General features: G+C 38.5%; 1 protein-coding gene across 3 annotated transcripts in view; it reads right to left on the reverse strand.

The window, feature by feature from the left end:
- cerkl (CERK like autophagy regulator) overlaps positions 1-22,372 on the reverse strand; it is a 104,727-nt gene that overhangs the window by 37,340 nt on the left and 45,015 nt on the right. For all 3 annotated transcript variants that reach the window (XM_083537038.1, XM_083537036.1, XM_083537037.1), the window contains one exon: positions 10,311-10,442. In XM_083537038.1, the coding sequence (XP_083393164.1) occupies positions 10,311-10,442 (132 nt within the window). The remainder of the gene's footprint in view (positions 1-10,310; positions 10,443-22,372) is intronic.

A 22,372-nucleotide genomic window follows, 5' to 3' on the forward strand; every position in this document is an offset into this window, starting at 1 on the left:
ATCCAGAATCACCATGGACATCTTACATTCCAACTCACCACCTTTTTAAACTAAACAAGACACAAGAACAGTTTTATTCCCTGTGGTCTCATTAACACATGATCTTATAACGATAATCAGACTTGTGCAATATATGGGAATACATTCAGGTGCAATATTAAACATGTGCAATATATTATTTTTCTATTTATTATATATAACATTCAGTGGTGTCCAACCTGAATCAATCCTCAGAGAAACGCAGTATATAACAGAGCACTGCATCACAGACATTGAGAATACAAGCCATTACTAAAGCAAGAAAATAAAGCCAAATGATGTGTCTTTATGCAAATTCTACAGGAAAGAAAATGCTAAAGTATAAAGGGGTTCCTGAAAATGCCTAACGAATGTTTTGAACGGTTTTGGCTGAACTTTCCTTAAGATGTTTATCTTCTCTTGAAAAGTTCGCCATGTAAATGTCCTTTAAAGTGGATCTCTGACCAATTAAATTTCTTCCCCTCTGTTGGCTGTTGTGGCATAAAAAACTGCTATTAAATCCATGTGAATATATTTGAGCTTGTGCAGTTTGCTAGAGATGCAGGTGGCGAGCTGTGACTAGTGCTTTCTCTGACCATCCAATCGAGGATGTGAAAACGTGTTTGGATGCTGTCTAGGGTCCACATCTCAATATGATTGCATAAAGCAACAGCTTCAAGCACCAAACATTAAAATCTAATAAGAACAAAAGCTTGTGCTTTTCATTTCTGCTGGTCTTACAGCAATACAGCAATTTTAACTTTCATAAAACAATAAGGACACTTAATAATCCATATCCTTCTTTACCTGTTACCCTCTTCTCTCTCTCTCTCTCTCTTTCTCTCTCGGTCGAGTTAAACATGCTCAAGAGGCTCCAGTGACCACTGTTTCTGCCCCTCTCCCCTACGTGGATCTTCCCACTTTATCCAGGCCTGCCTCTGGATAGTGTCCTCTTCGACTGGAGGCCACTCTTTGCAGCTTTGGTGGTTCCATGTAATTCCGGAGTAGAACGGGCGCTTTGAGGATGGATTGGACTGTAGTTAATGTCAACAGTCTGCTACACTGACTCAGGAATACAGTTCGCTTCTGATCATCATCACTGTACCCAGCAACATCGTATATCTGCTACAAATGGACATTCGGTGCAACCCAGATGAGGATGGATTTCCTTTTGAGTCTGGTTCCTCTCAAGGTTTCTTCCTTATGCCATCTCGGGGAGTTTCTCCTTGCCACAGTCGCCACCGGCTCGCTCATCAGGGACAAACTTACTTATAAAGAACATATACACTTTTAATCACCACACATATATATATATATATATATATATATATATATATATATATATATATATATATATATATATATATATATATATATATATACACACAAAAATATATTAAAACGTAAGTCAATGATTCTGATAGAGATTAGGCCAGCAAAGAAGGCCTTCCTGACCCTGTTGGCCCACCACTGAGAACATTACATCCACTTCCACACTTTCTATGCATTCTCTTCTGTTCTGTTAGAAAATCTGTTAATTTTTACATGTAGCTTATATCTCTGTCCAAAATTAATTGTTTTTGTTATATTTGTTGTATGTTGAAGCTTCTGTCACAAAAAACGAATACCCTTGTTGGTCTGTGTGTGTGAGCACACAACAATGAAACCCATTCTGATGTTGAATAAAATTGCAGTTTTCCAACATGACCTACAGGGGGAGCACCTGCAAACCAAAACGATGGACAAATGACCCTCCTGCTGATCTAGTAGACTAGGGTTTATGACTCATGACCTACACCAAGGCTTATTTAACATCATCTCTTAAGTCTAATTGATTAAAATTTTGATTGTCAGTTAAATACATTGAACCAACAAAATCCCATTCGTGTAACAGTGACAAACAGTCTTTAATGGCAAACTACACAATGAGCATATACACCATGAGAACACGGTGTTCTCCGATTATTGTTACAGAGAAGTATGAGATCCTGCCATTTCCATCGCAGACTTGCTCCTGCACAGCTCTCCCAATAACGTTCAAGGCTAATTCTGTTGCAATTGCGCAAAGCAATGCCCTGCAGAATGAGATCTTTAATTTCGATTATGCATAAGTGTCTTTTAATGGGGGAGATTGTGATACAGTCGCTGCCCCCCACACGCAGCCAAACCATCACCGAGCCGAATTACTGCTCCAATGACTTCTGCGATCACAGAGCCATATCCATTAGAGACCAGACTGCTCTGTAGGAAAGACTGCCTGCTGTTTGTGTGTGAGAGAAAGAGAGGGAACGAGATGTAGAGAGAAAGAAAGAGATTTTGCTCTTTCGGAGCAAAACATTCTCATCATGATTATACTACATGACATTGCTGACCTTGTCAGAGACAGTTAAATGGTCCCTATAGAAATGTGTGTGTATCATTTATATATTTTCATAAATTAATGATGAAATTGAATGTAATCATCCAAATAATCATGAGTCAAAGTACAAGTCTTGATTGTGATTTTGATGATGAATGAATGATGAAACAACCTTTCTATGTAAACAAATGGAGACACTACGTTTAGAGGACAAAAAGAAAAACCGACATATGGTGTGTTGGTAAGAACCTGAACCAACTCAATGCACCATGTCATTGATTCTACAAGACTCCTGAACTGTTGTGAACATCATGGCCTTTAAATTATCGATTCACTTGAACAAGGAGACCCAAACCTGTTCCAGCATGACAATGCTCCTGTGCACAAAGCCAGCTCCATTAACAAATGGTTTGCATGGGTTAGGGTGGAAGATCTACTGCTATAGAGCTCTGAACTCAACCCTATTGAGGACCTTTGGGATGAAATGAAATGCTGACTGCACCCCAGGCCTTCTCACCTCACCTACATTAGTACCTGACTTTATTCCCTTGTAGCTGAATGAACACTAATCTTTACAATCTTGTAAATATGAGCGGAGGTTATTATAACAGCAAATGGGGACTAAATGTGAAACAGGATTTTTTAAAAGTATAATAGTCAGTTCTTCACAAACATTCATAATTAAGATAAATAGTTATCTTAATTGCTTATGAAAAGATCATTACAAGCACATGGCATGTAGCACTTAACATTTCGGACACTTCATTTGGTGTTCCCAGCTAGTGGTGTTCTTCTTTCAGCTTCTCCCATTAGGGGTCGCCACAGCAGATCATCCGTCTCCATACCCCTCTGTCCTCTACATCTGCCTCTTTCACACCAACTACCTGCATGTCTTCCTTCACCACATCCATAAACCTCCTTCTTGTTCTTCCTCCTTTCCTCCTTTCTGGTGACTCCATCCTCAGCATTCTCCTACTGATATACCCCATGTCCCTCCTCTGCACATGTCCAAACCATCTCAATCTCACCTCACCTTGTCTCCAAAACCTCCTACATGCTCTGTCCCTCTAACAAACTCATTTCTAATCCTGTCCATCGTCGTCACTCCCAACGAAAATCTCAACATCTTCAGCTCTGCTACCTCCAGCTCCACCTCCTGTCTTAATACGATTTTTAATTAATATCACAATATTACAGAAACGAAACTTTGATATATTGAAATAAACATGTGCATGTTTTTGTCTACTTGACAGAACCATACAAATTTGTGTATCTTGTATTAGAGCAGTTAACATTTGACAGTTTTCCAAATTAATAATGACCCCAAACACACATGATTGCTAGGTTAGGAAGTATGACAGATCAATCCCACAATGTAACATAGCTGCATCCAAAACCCTGCAGTGAGAGAGACCAGTGCAACAAAGTGTTTGTAAATGTGTCTGTCTGCTATTGTGTTTCTGTGTATACCTATGTTGTGTGTGTACTTATGAATAATAAACTAGGTATGTTTGTGTATGAGATTGTCTGTGTATATGGCAGAGGAGAATGGGAAGAGTGGGCAGTCCCTGCACTGGATTTGAACAGATGGGTTTAGCTCAACCCCCCAGAGTCAGGTTACTTACCAAGAACACACAATTCTCTAATATTATGAGTGTGCGAACCCACAACACCCAAAAACACCACCATAATCCCCTTTCCACACTCACAGATGCATATACACTATATATATATATATATATATATATATATATATATATATATATATATATATATATATATATATATATATATATATATATATATATATACACACACACACACACACACACACACACACACACACACACACACACACACACACACACACACACACACGCAGAGAATATACATATACTTATATACGTAAGTATTATTAGTGTTAAGTATAATATGAACCTAGCTAAAATTCACTTGCCCATGCTGTAGACACTCAACATGTAATAGACTTACTCCATATGGAATACTCCTGGCCAGCTAGAGCACTTCTGGGTTCCAGTGATCATTTACCTTTATGATATTCGGCCGAAATCCTTATCCAAAGCAACTTACTGTTACTTTATTCATTTAATTGAGCAGCTATAGGGTTAAGGGGCTGGGCTGGGTTGGTGTGGTTGGGATTTGAACTCAATTTAATTCAATGTAATTCATTTTTATTTGTATAGAACTTTTAACAATGAACATTGTCTCAAAGCAGCTTTACACAGATAATGTGGTGATTAAAAGTGAATGTGTTCTTTATAAGTAGGGACAAACTTACTTCAAATCAAATCAAATTTTATTTGTGTATGTGACAAATAAAATTTGATTTGATTTGATTTGAAGTAAGTTTGTCCCTGATGAGCGAGCCGGTGGCGACTGTGGCAAGGAAAAACTCCCCAAGATGGCATAAGGAAGAAACCTTGAGAGGAACCAGACTCCATCCGAGTGGGAATCCATCCGTCATTTGGGTTGCACCGAATGTCCATTTGTAGCAGATATACGATGTTGCGGGGTGCAGTGATGATGAACTCATGATCTTTGGAGCCACAGTCCAATGCCTTCACTACTTTTGCTACCACCTGATCCTGTCCCATTTATCTTTCCTGTTTCATCCTGATGTTCTGCTTTTGGATAAAGTTCTTTTCATTTGACACATAAAACACATCTATGAGATTATTTTGGAGGGTTAAACTCAAGACCCATTGAGATGGATTTGGATTGTAATGAATATAAACAGTCTACACTTATTCTATCACTCTGTCTATAATTATAGAAGGCTCTCTTTAAAAAGGTCTAATGTGCAGGAGAATGGACCACTGAACTGCATTCTCATACAGTTCTCATAGGTCACTACTTTTAGTTTTGTTAACTACCCACTTTGTCAGCATTGTTAAATTAGCTCGGTTTGTTTGAATTCATTTTGTTACGTTCAGTTTAAGTTCTTTTTTAGTTTGTAAGCTCAGGTTGTATTGGTAATTTTGTAAAATCAGGTTGTATTGGTTTGGATTACGCTAGGTTAGATTAGGCAGATAGAAATTACGAGGAAAAATTTAGGTAAGATTTCATTCAATTGAATTCCATTCATTTTTATTAACAATGGACATTAAAAAACTTGAAATAATATGAGGGAAACCCATCCTCATCTGGGTGGTGGTTTGTTTACCTGTTTAATGCTAAGCTTGATTGAGTCAGTTCGTCTAATTCGGTTCTGTTAACACTGGTTGTTTATAGTCTCTTTCAAAAAAGATTTTAGTTTTCACACTGTTTTTGAATGTGAATCACTCACATGCACCTGCTAACTACTTTACTATCAATGTTTTATTCAACCTTAAAATGTCACTGGTTTCAGTAAGAACAGTTTAGTTTCTGTAAAAAAAAAAGCATCAACAAGCTGCAATTAAGTGCAATAACAGTGAATTTGTATTCAAACACCTTTCATTCTATAATGCATATGTTAATGTCTTTTCAGGAAATTCAATTCCATATCTGGCCTTTTCTCCAAAATACCCTCGTTAATATTTATTTGTTTTTTTAAAGAGATCAGTCTCAGTTTACAAATGAACATTCAGCCTAACATTCTTATACCTAACATATTGATTTGCCCCAAGACATTGCTAATGGAACAGGACAATGTGTGTGTGTGTGTGTGTGTGTGTGTGTGTGTGTGTGTGTGTGTACTGAAGGGTGAGCAGTGTGGTAGAACATTGGCCTGAGGGCAGACATTAGTGTACCTCAGTCACCAGTAATACCCTAAGGGGGCACAATTCCCTAAACACCATGATGTCATGCTGCAACCACAGGACACAGAGGTCCACATGTGCTGGATCCTGAAAAAAAAAACATGCTGCTTTACGATCGGTCGTCTCAACAAACTCCATGTAAAAGCAGATAAAACATAATGTGCAATCATTTTTGAAACATAAATGTTTGGAGAGCTGATTTACACAGCAAAATTATTTTTCACCATTACTGATTATATTTATTAGATAAAACAGGGGGAGGATTGGGTCTCCAAGTTCAAGTGAAGTTCAAGTTCATGTTACCACATCCAAAGACAATTGTGTGCCTCCAACTTTGTGCAGTTTGGGGAAGTTTGGGAAAGAACTACATACGGATAGACAGTTGGGTGTCCCAATTATTATTTTTTTTCCACATTGTGTAAGTTTACACTTCACTGCCAACTTTGTTGTTTGCCATTACGGCAAAATGAATAATATGGTGCGAGGTGTAACCATAGCAACACTTATATATATATATTAGAAGCCTGTGATGGAATACTAGAAGGTTATCTGACCTACAAAAATTATTATATTATTATATATTTATATTATTCAATTTTGAGGCAGAAAAATTTATAAATAGCCACGCTGTGAATGATATATAAGTGCGTGTGCATGTATTTGTGTGTGTGTGTGTGTGTGTGTGTGTGAGAGAGAGAGAGAGAATGTGAGACCGTAGAGCCAGCTGTAATTGAAAATTACCGATTTATATGAATGCACTCGCTCCAATACGCTTTTGTTTCTATAGTAACAACTCTTTGACAGATGCTTGAAGAGTAGACACACCACATGACTCAAGTCAAGACAATAAAAATATGATTTAATTATAAACAATGTCAGCTTCATTGCTCTGGTGCAGGAGACAGTCTTCTGTCAAAACTTTTGCCAGTCCAATTAATTTGATGTAAAGCTGTTCCTTTAAGTTTTCTGGACAAAATAACTATGTGCTTCAGGATTTGAGTGATACACTGTGAGAGAGTGATAGTCTAGTTATAGTCTCTCCTAGACTATATAGTGAGAAGTCAAGGAACCAAATACTATATACAGTGAGGAAAATAAGTATTTGAACATGCTGTTATTTTGCAAGTTCTCTCACTTAGAAATCATGGAGGGGTCTGAAATTGTCATCGTAGGTGCATGCCCACTGTGAGAGACATAATCTAAAAAAAAAATCCAGAAATCACAATGTATGATTTTTTAACTATTTATTTGTATGATACAGCTGCAAATAAGTATTTGAACACCCGAGAAAGTCAATGTTAATATTTGGTACAGTAGCCTTTGTTTGCAATTACAGAGCTCAAACGTTTCCTGTAGTTTTTCACCAGGTTTGCACACACTGCAGGAGGGATTTTGGCCCACTCCTCCACACAGATCTTCTGTAGATCAGTCAGGTTTCTGGCCTGTCGCTGAGAAACACGGAGTTTCAGCTCCCTCCAAAGATTCTCTATTGGGTTTAGGTCTGGAGACTGGCTAGGCCACACCAGAACCTTGATATGCTTCTTACAGAGCCATTTCTTGGTTATCCTGGCTGTGTGCTTTAGGTCATTGTCATGTTGGAAGACCCAGCCTCGACCCATCTTCAATGCTCTAACTGAGGGAAGGAGGTTGTTCCCCAAAATCTCACAATACATGGCCCCGGTCATCCTTTCCTTAATACAGTGCAGTCGCCCTGTCCCATGTGCAGAAAAACACCCCCAAAGCATGATGCTACCACCCCCATGCTTCACAGTAGGGATGGTGTTCTTGGGATGGTACTCATCATTCTTCTTCCTCCAAACACATTTAGTAGAATTATTACCCAAAAGTTCTATTTTGGTCTCATCTGACCACATGACTTTCTCCCATGACTCCTCTGGATCATCCAAATGGTCATTGGCAAACTTAAGACGTGCCTGGACATGTGCTGGTTTAAGCAGGGGAACCTTCCGTGCCATGCATGATTTCAAACCATGACGTCTTAGTGTATTACCAACAGTAACCTTGGAAACGGTGGTCCCAGCTCTTTTCAGGTCATTGACCAGCTCCTCCCGTGTAGTTCTGGGCTGATTTCTCACCTTCCTTAGGATCATTGAGACCCCACGAGGTGAGATCTTGCATGGAGCCCCAGTTCAAGGGAGATTGACAGTCATGTTTAGCTTCTTCCATTTTCTAATGATTGCTCCAACAGTGGACCTTTTTTCACCAAGCTGCTTGGCAATTTCCCTGTAGCCCTTTCCAGCCTTGTGGAGGTATACAATTTTGTCTCTAGTGTCTTTGGACAGCTCTTTGGTCTTGGCCATGTTAGTAGTTGGATTCTTACTGATTGTATGGGGTGGACAGGTGTCTTTATGCAGCTAACAACCTCAAACAGGTGCATCTAATGTAGGATAATAAATGTAGTGGAGGTGGACATTTTAAAGGCAGACTAACAGGTCTTTGAGGGTCAGAATTCTAGCTGATAGACAGGTGTTCAAATACCTATTTGAAGCTGTTTCATACAAATAAATAGTTTAAAAATCATATATTATGATTTCTGGATTTATTTGTTTTGATTATGTCTCTCACAGTGGACATGCACCTACGATGACAATTTCAGACCCCTCCATGATTTCTAAGTGGGAGAACTTGCAAAATAGCAGGGTGGTCAAATACTTATTTTCCTCACTGTATGTGATGTACTAATGTCACTTACATCTTTTATGTACAAATGTTTGTGGACACCTGACAATAACATTTGTATGTGCTTTTTGAACAGTCCATTCCGCATGTAGTCCTGATTTGCTGTTATAATACCCTCCACTCTTCTGGGAGGATGTCCCACTAGATTTTGGAGTGTGATTGTGGAGATTTGTGCTCATTCAGTCACAAGGGTGTTAGTAAAGTCAGGTACTGATGTAGGTGAGGTGAGGAGGCCTGGGGTGCAGTCAGCGTTCACATTCAAAGGAAATATAATGGGACACATGTGCAATCATTTTTATGTGCGGAAAATACTTACAATCTCTGAGTTCCCTCAGGAACGTATTAAGTGGCGGACTGTAAGTTAGCGGCTAACCAGGAAGTGGCTAGTGGCTAATGTCAGCGCTAGGGTTTTCTTGAGAGTTTTATGTCCCTCTTCAATCATTTCTTTTGAAAGGAGAAAATTCTGACTATTCCACATATCGAGGAAGTGAATGAACGAATGAAGGATGGAAGGAATGAAGACGCTTGTTAAAGTATGCTGAAATAAATAGAACAGTTAAGTAGATCATATCTTCACAAAATTAAATGTAAATAAAACACACACACACACACACACACACACACACACACACACACACACACACACACACACACACATCTGTAACCAAATAAACTATTTAATAATTTTTTTTTTATTTATTTAATTTCATTTAATCAATTAAATTCGTGCCAATTTAATCAAAATAATAAAAAAAAGTATTACATTAATACGTTTTTTATATTTAGTATATTTTATTTTTATAAAATATTATAAAATATTATTTTATATATTATTTAACCAATTAGGCATTTTATTTAAAATTGTTTTAAAAATGTAAACTGTTAATGTTCACAAATGTGATAATCTGCATTAATAAAAAACGACAAGCAATTTTATGTTTTGCATTTCTTCCCCCAAACCTTACCAAAATTGTACCGGACCGTGACTTACCGATACGTGAATTTTGTGTACCGTTACACCCCTAATAAATAGGGGTCTATAGACTATAGAGTGAGAAGTCAAGGGACCAAAAGAAGGGATGCACAAATATCACTTAACCTTCACCTCCTTTTTATCACACTTTCTCTTTTTTCAAGTTTTTTATATTTTTTATTCTAATCAATACAGTTATCTTCTTTTTTTGTTTACTTATTGTCTTCCACGTGATATAATGATACAACAACAGTGTAGTATAAGAAGAATAAAACACATTTTGGCACTTTGTGTGTGTGTGTGTTTGTGTACCTTTTGTGAGCATAGTGTCAAATATCCTCACTATCACCTGGTCAGGGTCAAGGTGATGTCAAGGTGAAGATGCCAATCATTAAATGGGAAAAAACAAAGTCTGTATGTGTGTGTGTGTGTGTGTGTGTGTGTGTGGGTGTGTGTGTGTGTGTGTGTGTGTGTGTGTGTGTGTGTGTGTGTGTCATACCAGTGACATCAGTCTGTATATCAGCAAGCTTAAACAGTGGAGCAACCCGGTCTTGGTAGATTTGGTACGCCTCTTTCTTGTGGCTTATCGGATTTACAAAGACCTTCAATGACTTGGGACGATGTTTAAAACCTACAACAAGAGACAGGACACAGAAAAAGCGAGAGAGAGAGAGAGAGAGAGAGAGAGAGAGAGAGAGAGAGAGAGAGAGAGAGAGAGAGAGAGCAGCATTGATTCTAAAGGTGTGCTTAAACAGCCAATAATAATAATGTAACATTTACAATAATATAAATTAGTAATAAATATTACAATACTTTATAATACAGTATTTTTATATTAATATCATTATCTTAGTATAATAATAATAAAGATACTAGCAACAAAATCCTAGGGTGCAGGTCACTATTCATTTTCTCAGCCATACTTCCTGCTACAGTAACAACAACTTTATCACTTGGATGATTCCTATGAATGGGGATTGTTGAGATTTTTGTTGTAAAATCCGAGCATAACTAGTCTCATAATTTATGTTAGAATCTAATAGAAACAATAAAATTATTATCTTTAATTGAAGCTTAATAAAAGATGCTACACTAGATTTTGTGGAGATTCTGTGCTTATTCAGACACAAGGATTTTAGTAAAGTCAGGTAGTGATGTAGGTGAGGTGAGGAGGTCTGGGGTGCAGTCAGCATTCACATTCATCCCAAAGGTGTTCAAGAGAGTTGAGGTCAGAGCTCCATAGAAGGCCACCTAAAATCTTTCAGACACTCCGACCCATGTAAAGCATATCTTAATTGAGCTGGCTATATGCACAGGTGCATTGTCGTGCAGGATTTGGGTTTTCTAGTTTAAGTAAAGGAAAAATTTGTATTCTACAGGATCCAAAAACATTCTACAAAATTGTGTGCCTTCAACTTTTTTGGTAACAGTTTGGGAAAGAACACATCAGTTGTCCCGATACTTTATATATACTCATATAGTGGTTTTTTTTTTTCTTATTTTCTCCACTTTATCAATTGTAGTAATGAAAAATTGTTCCTATTCTTTTTGCTCTGGATGTCATTCTGCCTCTTATATTTACTTGCCATACTGTCCTGCTAAATACATCAACTTTTTTGGTTGCTCTGCCTTCTACAGATTTAAATCTACATGTAACACATCTTTTGTCTCGGCCATTTGATTGAAAATCACACTTAATGATTCACACTCAAAAATCCTCCAGAAAGGTCATTAGGAATTGTTTTCAATAGCTGTTACCATGTACAGTATTGTTCAAAATAATAGCAGTACAATGTGACTAACCAGAATAATCCAGGTTTTTAGTATATTTTTGATTGCTACGTGGCAAACAAGTTACCAGTTGGTGCAGTAGATTCTCAGAAAACAAACAAGACCCAGCATTCATGATATGCACGCTCTTAAGGCTGTGCAATTTGGCAATAAGTTGAAAGGGGTGTGTTCAAAAAAACAGCAGTGTATGCCGTTGACTGTACAAACTCAAAACTATTTTGTACAAACATTTTTGTTTTTAGGATTTAGCAATCCTGTGAATCACTAAACTAATATTTAGTTGTATGACCACAGTTTTTTAAAACTGCTTCACATCTGTGTGGCATGGAGTCAACCAACTTGTGGCACCTCTCAGCTGTTATTCCACTCCATGATTCTTTAACTACATTCCACAATTCATTTACATTTCTTGGTTTTGCTTCAGAAACAGCATTTTTGATATCACCCCACAAATTCTCGATTGGATTAAGATCCAGGGATTGGGCTGGCCACTCCATAACATTAATTTTGTTGGTTTGGAACCAAGACTTTGCTCGTTTACTAGTGTGTTTGGGGTCATTGTCTTGTTGAAACAACCATTTCAAGGGCATGTCCTCTTCAGCATAAGGCAACATGACCTCTTCAAGTATTTTGACATATGCAAACTGATCCCTTTTTTTTAACAGAGGGACTTTGCGGGGGATTCTTGAAAGTAGATTAGCTTCACACAGACGTCTTCTAACTGTCACAGTACTTACAGGTAACTCCAGACTGTCTTTGATCATCCTGGAGCTGTTAATTGGCTGAGCCTTTGCCATTCTGGTTATTCTTCGATCCATTTTGATGGTTGTCTTCCGTTTTCTTCCACGTCTCTCTGGTTTTGCTCTCCATTTTAAGGCATTGGAGATCATTTTAGCTGAATTTTTTGCACCTCATTATAGGTTTTCCCCTCTCCAATCAACTTTTTAATCAAAGTACGCTGTTCTTCTGAACAATGTCTTGAACGACCCATTTTCCTCAGGCTTTCAAATGCATGTTCAACAAGTGCTGGCTTTATCCTTAAATAGGGGTCATCTGATTGACACCTGTTTTTTCACAAAATTGATGACCCCAGTGATTGAATGCCACACTGCTGTTTTTTAGAACACACCCCTTTCAACTAATTGCCCAATTGCACAGCCTTACGAGCGTGCATATCATGAATGCTGGGTCTTGTTTGTTTTCTGAGAATCTACTGCACCTACTGGTAACTTGTTTGCCACGTAGCAATCAGAAATATACTAAAAACCTGGATTATTCTGGTTAGTCACATTGTACTGCTATTATTTTGAACAATACAAAAAACATTTCTATGAAAGGGTATATTAAACTGACTGGAACTACCGTGAGTACCTAAAATGGTTCAGCCAATCAGAACTCATAACACATTATTAACGTAAAAATAATTGTGATAAAAAGTTTTAATGTATACATTTACTGGATTTTAAGTTTTTATGTATACATTTAGGAGAAAAATGCTGCGTAATGAATCCATAAAGTGAATGTCAAGTGACCACTAAGTATATAAATTATATATTATAAATACATCATCAAGCCCTTCTTTATTACCGTTTTCATCCTCTTGCTTTTTTGTGTTCTTTATCGTTATCTATCCTCATTTGTAATATGTGCTATATGTGATATCTATCTGTGATATCTATCTCCTCCTCATATTCTGCATTTCTTCTTTATCATTTCATCACTCATTGCTTCCTCTTAAGTGCTTTGTTTACTAATAAACAGCACAGAGATGGAAATCTACTGAGATGGAGAGAGTAAGAGAGAGAGCGAGAGAGAGAGAGAGAGAGAGAGAGAGAGAGAGAGAGAGAGAGAGAGAGAGAGAGAGAGAGAGAGAGAGAGAGACAGCAAGAGAGAGATGGTGAGAAAGAGGGAATAAATGAGTGGTACCGTAAACGTGAGCCCCACGGGTATTGATTTAAAAGCTCTGTGCTTCTCCAGTGTAGAGGAGCTCACATCTGTCAGTGTGTGTGTGTGTGTGTGTGTGTGTGTGTGTGTGTGTGTGTGTGTGTGTGTGTGTGTGTGTGTGTGTGTGTATAAGAGCTCACGGCTCCATAATGATCATCCTTCCTGCTGAATGGAGCTTTTGTGCTCAGACACGGTGCAAGTTCACCCCACTCGGAGTGGAAAGGTCACGACTGCCGCTGTTGTTCAGGGCGCTTGAACCTCTGCCAGGAATCGTGGGGAAGTCATGAATAAAGACACCCTTTGGGCTTGTACACACTCACACACAAACAATATGCATGCTCACATGCTCACATACACACTTTCTCACTGTCTTATGATTGTTTTCCTGTCTGCTCTTTTTTTTTTCCAAGACAGATATCACTCATTTACTATTTTCCTATCTATCTCTCTTTGTTGTTCTCTCACTTTCTTTATATAACTTTATATTATTCTTTATATAGCTCATCATTAGCTGAAAGGTATTTCGTTCTGAAGTGTATGGAATTAAGGGAATCTCAAATACACAGACACACTCAAATACACATAGACACACCTACAAGCTTCCACCCTTTTACGCCTTCTTTTATCCATTTACCGTCAACCTAGTAACTATTCTCCAGACATCATCAGGTCTTTGGTGTTACACCGAGATTGGGACGAAGATTGTTTTATATACAATTTATTTAACTGAATTCTAGGGACTCTAAATAGTCAAATGTACTTAAGTAATATTCTGGGTTTCAAACTGAGTGCTTTTCAGGGAAGAATGTAAAAATCCTAATAACAATCAAAGCATTTTTGTTGCCACAAGTAAAGCATGATGGTGGCATCTCGAAGCTATGAGGCTGCTTCTCCATAGCTGAGACTAATATCAAACTTCTGCAGTGAACATCTACCAAATTAACGCTTATTCATTGAAGGGACATGACTAGTGTTACATATTGTCGAAAGAGAGGAAAGTCAAAAGTAACAAAAGTCTGATTTTCTTACACAACAGAAACACTCACAGTAATAAAAATGTTATATATATATATATATATATATATATATATATATATATATATATATATATATATATATATATATATATATATATATATATATATGAGTTTAATATATACTATATATTGAGTTTGCTGTTAATGGGTTAAACATATATTATTAAATGTTGGTATGGGTATTATTCAATTATAATGTTTAACTGTGCACATAATATGACAACTGTGTTCATTAAAATGATACAAGGAAAGTGTTTCATATATATTTGCACTACTACAGTTTAATGTGTATAGACTGTTCTAGAAATCTTCTCCAATCAGTTCCCTCTAATACTGTTCATTCCATCATGGTGTCACCAGTATAGAGTCCATTATAACGCACTGTAGTTCACATAGGCATATATAACAGTTCAGTCATGAGGTATACTACATGAAAAAATTTGATTTATATATTTATATATAAAGCTAAGAATTATCTCAGCTCAAATTTCATCTGTGGTTAGTTATGTGAACATGACATGAGAAATCATGTAAAATAGGATTTGTAAGATGAGAATTAATATTGTAAGATGTGACGCAACCCAGCAATTAGGTTTGCACCAGCCGTGCACTCTGGACTCAAGAGACTGGTCCAAAAACCTGATTAAATGGTGAGGGTTGTGCTAGAAAGGGCATCCAGCAAAAAAACGTGCCATATCAAAGAACCTGAATTCCATTCCGGATTGGTCAAGACCCGGATTACCAATGACCACCACAGGTAATGTTAGCAAACTGGGTACCGCAGGAAATTGGGCATGTGGTGGCTATAAACTTTTCCTTTTATTCTTGCAGATACCCTTCTATCACAAATATCTCCTGCTATCACTCTTCTCCACCCACTCCACCCTGCCTGCACTCTTTTCTTCACTTCTCTAACACACTCTCCATTTCTTTGCACTGTTGACTCCAGGTACCTGAACTCCTTCACCTTCACCACCTCTTCTCCCTGCAACCGCACCACTCCACTGCCCTCCCTCTCATTCACACACATGTACTCTGTTTTACTCCTACTGACTTTCATTTCCCTTCTCTCCAGCACGTACCTCCACCTCTCCAGGCTCTTCTCAACCTGCTCCCTACTCTCACCACAAATCACAATATCATCCGCAAACATCATAGTCCAGGGAGACTCCTGTCTGACCTCGTCCTTCAACTTGTCCATCACCACTGCAAATAGGAAAGGGCTCAGAGACGATCCTTGATGCAATCCAACCTCTACCTTAAACCAGTCTGTCGTTCCTACTGCACACTTCACTGCTGTTACACTGTCCTCATACATGTCCTGCACCACCCTTACATACTTTTCTGACACACCTGACTTTCTTATACAATACCACGATTCCTCTTTCGGCACCCTGTCGTACACTTTCTCTAAATCCACAAACACACAATGCAACTATGACTACTGAATCGGTGAAGAGAGCTTAGCTGATATGATGGAGCAGAAAAAGGTAGACATGTTGAAAAGAAAGTAATGCCAGGAACTTTTCTACAATGGTGTGAATGGAAAGAGAAATGGTGAAAGGGCAATCCTGAATGAAGGGATTAACAGAGCAACAGATACCCAGTCAAATTCTATTTTACAGCTATTATATTAACATGTTTCCCCCAAAAAAATAAACAGTTTTAAGGCTTTCAGATAATCCAGTGATTCTGTTTTTCTTTGCCACAATACTGATGATCATCTCATATGTTTGTGTGTATGGATGTGTGGGTGAATCAAGGTTGAGTGTGTGAAGATGGGCTGTAATGCCTGACCCATGTGCCGTCTGGTGTTACTATGGTACATAATCCTGAGTTAGTGCAAACGTCGCACTACCAATCTGTGGAATCAGATCCTGACGATGAACCTGCGCTCGGGTTTCGGACTGTTTTCAATGCGCCAAAGGCCACGGCGATTAACAGAGCACAGCCATTTGCACTCCCCATGTGTAATTACACAGAGACTGACCTTTTACAGGCACAAGCGCTACTCATTCTAACACGATGCTCAGAGGCAGTTATCAGACACAATCTGCCACATAGAGCTGAAGATGCACAGGATAAAATAAAGTTGCTGCATCTTCCGTCTTACTCTTCATATTTCACAGTTCAAAAGCCAATCCCAGCAAGCTGTCTGTATAATTAATATATCTATTTGTGTGTGTGTGTGGATGTCTGTCTCTATCTATCTATGTGCCTGTTTGTCTTTCTGTCAGTCTATTTACCTGTGTGTTTGTCTGTCTGTTGGTCTGTCTATCTATAAATGAATCTGTCTATATGTTAGTCTGTCTGTATGTCTGTGTATTAATATATCTATCTGCCTGTGTATCAAATTATCTAGCTGTTTGCATGTCTATCTATCTATCTATCTATCTATCTATCTATCTATCTATCTATCTATCTATCTATCTATCTATCTATCTATCTATCCATCCATCCATCCATCCATCCATCCATCCATCCATCCATCCATCCATCCATCCATCCATCCATCCATCCATCCATCCATCCATCCATCTATCTATAGTGCATTTCAAAAGTATTCATACTCCTTGAATTTTCCACATTTTCTCACATTATAACCACAAACGTAAATGTATTTTATTGGGATTTAAGGTGAAAGGACCAAAACAAAGTATTGCATAATTGTGAAGTGGAAGGAAAATTATTTATGGTGTTGAAGATTTTTTACATGTATTTTTCAGATGTATTCAGCCCCCTTTACTTTGATACCCCTAAATAAAATCCAGTGCAATCAACTGCCTTCAGAATTCACTTAAATAGTAATTAGAGTTTACCTGTGTGTACTTAAATCCCAGTATAATTACAACTATTCTGTGAAGGCCTCAGAGGTTTGTTAGAGAACATAAGTGAGCAAAATGCATCATGAAGACTAAAGAACACACCAGACAGGTTAGGGATAAAGTTGCGGAGAAGTTTAAAGGAGGGTTAGGTTATAAAAACATATCCTAAGCTTTGAAAATCTCACAGAGCACTGTTCAATCCATCATCTGAAAATGGAAAGAGTATAGCACAACTGCCCTAGTACTAACCTACCAAGACATGGCTGTCCACCCAAACTGACAGGTCAGGCAAGGAAAGCATTGATCCAAAAAGCAGCCAGAATGCCCATGGTAACTCTGGAGGAGCTGCAGAAATGCACAGCCCAGGTGGAAGAGTCTGTCCACAGGACAACTATTAGTCGTGCACTCCACCAATTTGGCTATTAAGGAAGACTGGCAAGAAGAAAGGCACTGTTGACAAAAAGAATAAAAAGTCCCATTTGCAGTTTGCCACAAGCAATATAGGGAACACAGCAAACATGTGGAAGAAGGTGCTGTGGTCAGATAAGACCAAAATTGAACTTTTTGTCCTACATGGAAGACGCTATGTGTGGCAGAAACCGAACACTGCACATCAGCCTGAACACACCATCCCCACCAATAAACATGGTGGAGACAGCATCATGCTGTGGGGATGCTTTTCTCCAGCAGGGACAGGGAAGCTGGTCAGAGTTGATGGAAAGACGGATGGAGCTAAATACAGGGCAATCCTGGAAGAAAACCTATTAGAGGCTGCAAAAGACTTGAGACAGTGGTAGAGGTTCACCTTCCAGCGGGACAACGACCCAAAACATACAATGGAATGGTTGAGATCAAAGCAAACTAATGTGCTAAAAAGCTGCTAGAGACATACCCAAAAAGACTTGTAGCTGAATTGCGTGTTGAACTGTTGAACTCCTGTTGTTGAACGGTTCACCGGGAATTTTGTTTGTATCAGCGTTTTACATTTTTTACAGCTCGTTTTTTCTCGCTTTCATCGCTTTAAAATATCAAAATATCGTTTTTGATTTCCTGCATCCTTCACTTTCCGTTGGCTCCGTCTCGTCTATTTTTGCTTTCGAAAGAGCGCTTTTTTCCCTGTTTGAGGGTTTGAAAGCAGTGAGTGGAGGATATTCACCAGAACTACGAACACACACTACAGTAAACACATTAAGGTACGTAATTTCTCTACTATGGCGAACATCCAGTTCACTCAGTGTGTGAAGTGTGACATGTTTAGTCAGTCTTTCTCCGTTGTTAGCGATAATTTTATCTGTGAGAAGTGTAAGCTAGTTTGCTCTTTGACGGAGAAGATCTTAGCATTTGAGGAGCGCATCCAGAGTCTAGAGAGAAGTAGTGAGTGTGAGAGCAGTCCAGGTTCTGCAGGGGAAAGTCTGGATGCCCTAGGTGAAGTTAATATTCCCCCGACTCCGGCATCAGCTTAGATTCTTAGGAAAGCACAGGTTCTCTAAGATAGTTTTTCACACAGGAGCTAATGATATACGCCTTCGACAGTCAGAGGTTACTAAGAGTAATATTATAGAGGTGTGTAAATTAGCGAAGGCAATGTCCGATGCAGTAACATGCTCTGGCCCCATCCCAATGCGACGTGGTGATGTAGCCCACAGCAGGTTATGGTCGCTGAACTGCTGGATGTCCGAGTGGTGCTCCAAAAATAATGTGGGCTTCATTAATAATTGGAGCATTTTTGATTGCAAGGCTGGCCTGTTAGGGCGGGACGGTATCCATCCCACCCGGGAAGGTGCTGCTCTCATTTCTTGTAGTATAGGTAATAGTCTCAGAACAGCACTAGTTAACAAGTGACTGTCTAGAGCCAAGGCCAGGGAGCAGACAGACAGGCTAAACTGACCGTCTGCTAGCTGCACAGAGTCGTTACTCAGGATCCACCATATTGAGACTGTGTCTGTCCCCCGAGCAAAACCAAAATATAGGAATTATCAGAAAGTCTGTTTTAGTAACCTGATTAACATTAAATTAAATAGGACTGAACGCACAGCCAGCACCTCTGATCTAAAAATAGGATTGTTGAATATTAGATCTCTCACGTCAAAAGCGCTTACTATAAACGGAATTATTACCGACCAGGAGTTTAATATAATGTGTTTGACAGAAACATGGATTAAATCGAATGAATATGTAGCATTAAATTAAGCGAGTCCTCCTGGGTATAGTTATATACACCAACCCCGTCTAAATGGCAGAGGAGGTGGAGTCGCAGCTATTTATAATAATAATCTAAACGTCACACAAAAGACTAAACAAAAAAGTTCTTTACACCAACATAAAATATTCAGTGTCCGAAAGCAGGTCCAGTCAGTTAATTCCACTAATTATTATTTATAGACCCCCAGGGCCCTACTCTGATTTTCTCATAGAATTTGCAGATTTGATTACAAATTTAGCTACTTCTTTAGACAAAGCATTAATTGTTGGTGACTTTAATATTAATTTTGATAATCAGGAAGACTCCTTAAAAGCAGCAGTTGTGTCCATTCTAGAGTCAGTTGGAATTAATCAGAATGTTATAGGACCCACTCATAGTGGTGGACACACTCTCGATTTGTTGTTAACATTTGGATTAAAAATAAAAAACTTAGTCATAATTCCACAGTCTGAAGCTATTTCAGACCATTATCTAATTTCGTTTAAAATTTGCCTCAGTCATTGCATTTCTACCTCACCACTTTACCGTGTTAAGCGTACTTTCACGTCAGCTACAGTAGCGCGTTTTATCAATAATCTTCCAGAAATTACGATATTAGATAAATCTCCGTCAGACCCCGCAGAGCTCGACTGGGCCACTGAACACCTAGAAACAACGTTACGTTACACTCTAGACAATGTAGCTCCCCTTAAGACCAAAATGATCAGGGAGAAAAAATTATAACGTAAATGGCGTCAAACAAAATTAACAGTATTTCAAATAGCATGGAAGGAGAGCCTCCTAAATTATGGAAAATCTCTTAGTGCTGCTAGATCAGCATATTTCTCCACCCTCATAGAAAATAACAAGCATAATCCTAGATTTTTATTCAGCACGGTAGCAAAATTAACAGGGAATAAAAGCACTGCGCTAACATGCACACCATCATTAGGTAGTAATGATTTCATGAACTTTTTTAATAATAAAATTGAGAACATCAGGCAAGAAATCCAGACGGTTAATATAAATCCAAATTATTTTACAAGTAACCCTGTAGACAGCAGTGTAATTGTAGCAGACAATCAACTACAAAGCTTCACTCCTATTCATGAGAATGACTTAATTTCATACATTTCTCATCAAAATCATCAACCTGCATTCTCGATCCCTTGCCTAAAAGTTCCTTTAAACAGATAACTCCAGAGGTAATTGAACCTGTTTTAAAAATAATAAACTCTTCCATTAGCACTGGTTATGTACCAAAATCCTTCAAACTGGCAGTTATCCACCCCCTAATTAAGAAACCTGACCTTGACCCATGTCAGCTGTCCAACTACAGACCAATATCAAATCTCCCCTTTATATCCAAAATTTTAGAAAAGGTTGTAGCACAGCAGTTATGCTCACACCTACTTATGAATAACATTTTTGAAATGTATCAGTCAGGATTTCGGCCTCATCATAGCACAGAGACGGCGCTAGTTAAGGTGGTAAATGACCTGTTATTGGCTTCTGATCAGGGTTTTGTCTCCTTACTTGTTTTGCTCGACCTTAGTGCAGCTTTTGACACCATTGATCACACTATACTACTCGCTAGACTTGAGAACGTTGTTGGAATAAAGGGAACAGCTCTTTCTTGGCTCAGGTCTTATTTGACTGATCGCTATTAGTTTGGTGATGTAAATGAGGTAAAGTTTATGAGGTAAAGTTTGGTGTTCCTCAAGGATCTGTCTTAGGCCCACTGCTTTTCTCTTTATATATGCTGCCTCTTGGTGAAATCATTCATAAACATGGGATTCGCTTCCATTGCTATGCTGATGACACACAGCTGTATATTTCAGCAAAGCCAGATGAGAGAGATCAGCTTATCAATGTTGAGAAGTGTGTAAAGGACATTAGACAGTGGATGCTTAATAACTTTCTTCTGCTCAACTCAGATAAGACGGAAGTACTTTTACTAGGACCACAAGCAGCTAGAAGTAAACTTTCCGATTACGTAGCATCTCTGGATGGTGTTTCTGTTTCAGCATGTACGGCTGTCAAAGACCTTGGTGTGATTATTGACCCTAGTCTTTCCTTTGAGTCTCACGTGAATAATATCACCAGGATCACCTTCTTTCACCTTAGAAATATTGCTAAAATTAGAAATATGATGTCGTTACAGGATGCAGAAAAACTAGTTCATGCTTTTGTTACTTCTAGATTAGACTACTGTAATGCTTTACTGTCTGGGTGTGCGAGTAGGTGCATAAATAAGCTTCAGTTAGTTCAGAATGCAGCAGCAAGAGTCCTCACTAGATCTAGGAAATATGACCACATCACCCCTGTTTTAATCAGTCTACACTGGCTCCCAATTAAATCTCGCATTGATTATAAAATACTACTACTGACGTATAAAGCACTTAACGGTCTCGCACCGCAGTATCTGAGTGAACTTCTGTACCAGTATGATCCTTCACGCCTACTTAGATCAAAAGGCACTGGCTATCTGTTGGTTCCTCAAATAACAAAGACTACAGCAGGGGGCAGATCTTTCTCTTATAAAGCCCCACAGTTATGGAATAGTAAGTAACAGTAAGTTCCGGAGTAAGAACGGGCGTTTTGAGGATGAATTTGGACTGTAGTTAATTTCAACAGTCTGCTACACTGACTCAGGAATACAGTTTGCTTCTGATCATCATCACTGTACCCAGCAACATTGTATATCTGCTTCAAATGGACATTCGGTGCAACCCAGATGAGGATGGGTTCCCTCTTGAGTCTGGTTCCTCTTAAGGTTTCT

Source organism: Silurus aristotelis, assembly GCF_946808225.1.
Source record: "Silurus aristotelis genome assembly, chromosome: 3".
In the NCBI taxonomy this organism is placed as follows: Eukaryota; Metazoa; Chordata; class Actinopteri; order Siluriformes; family Siluridae; genus Silurus; species Silurus aristotelis.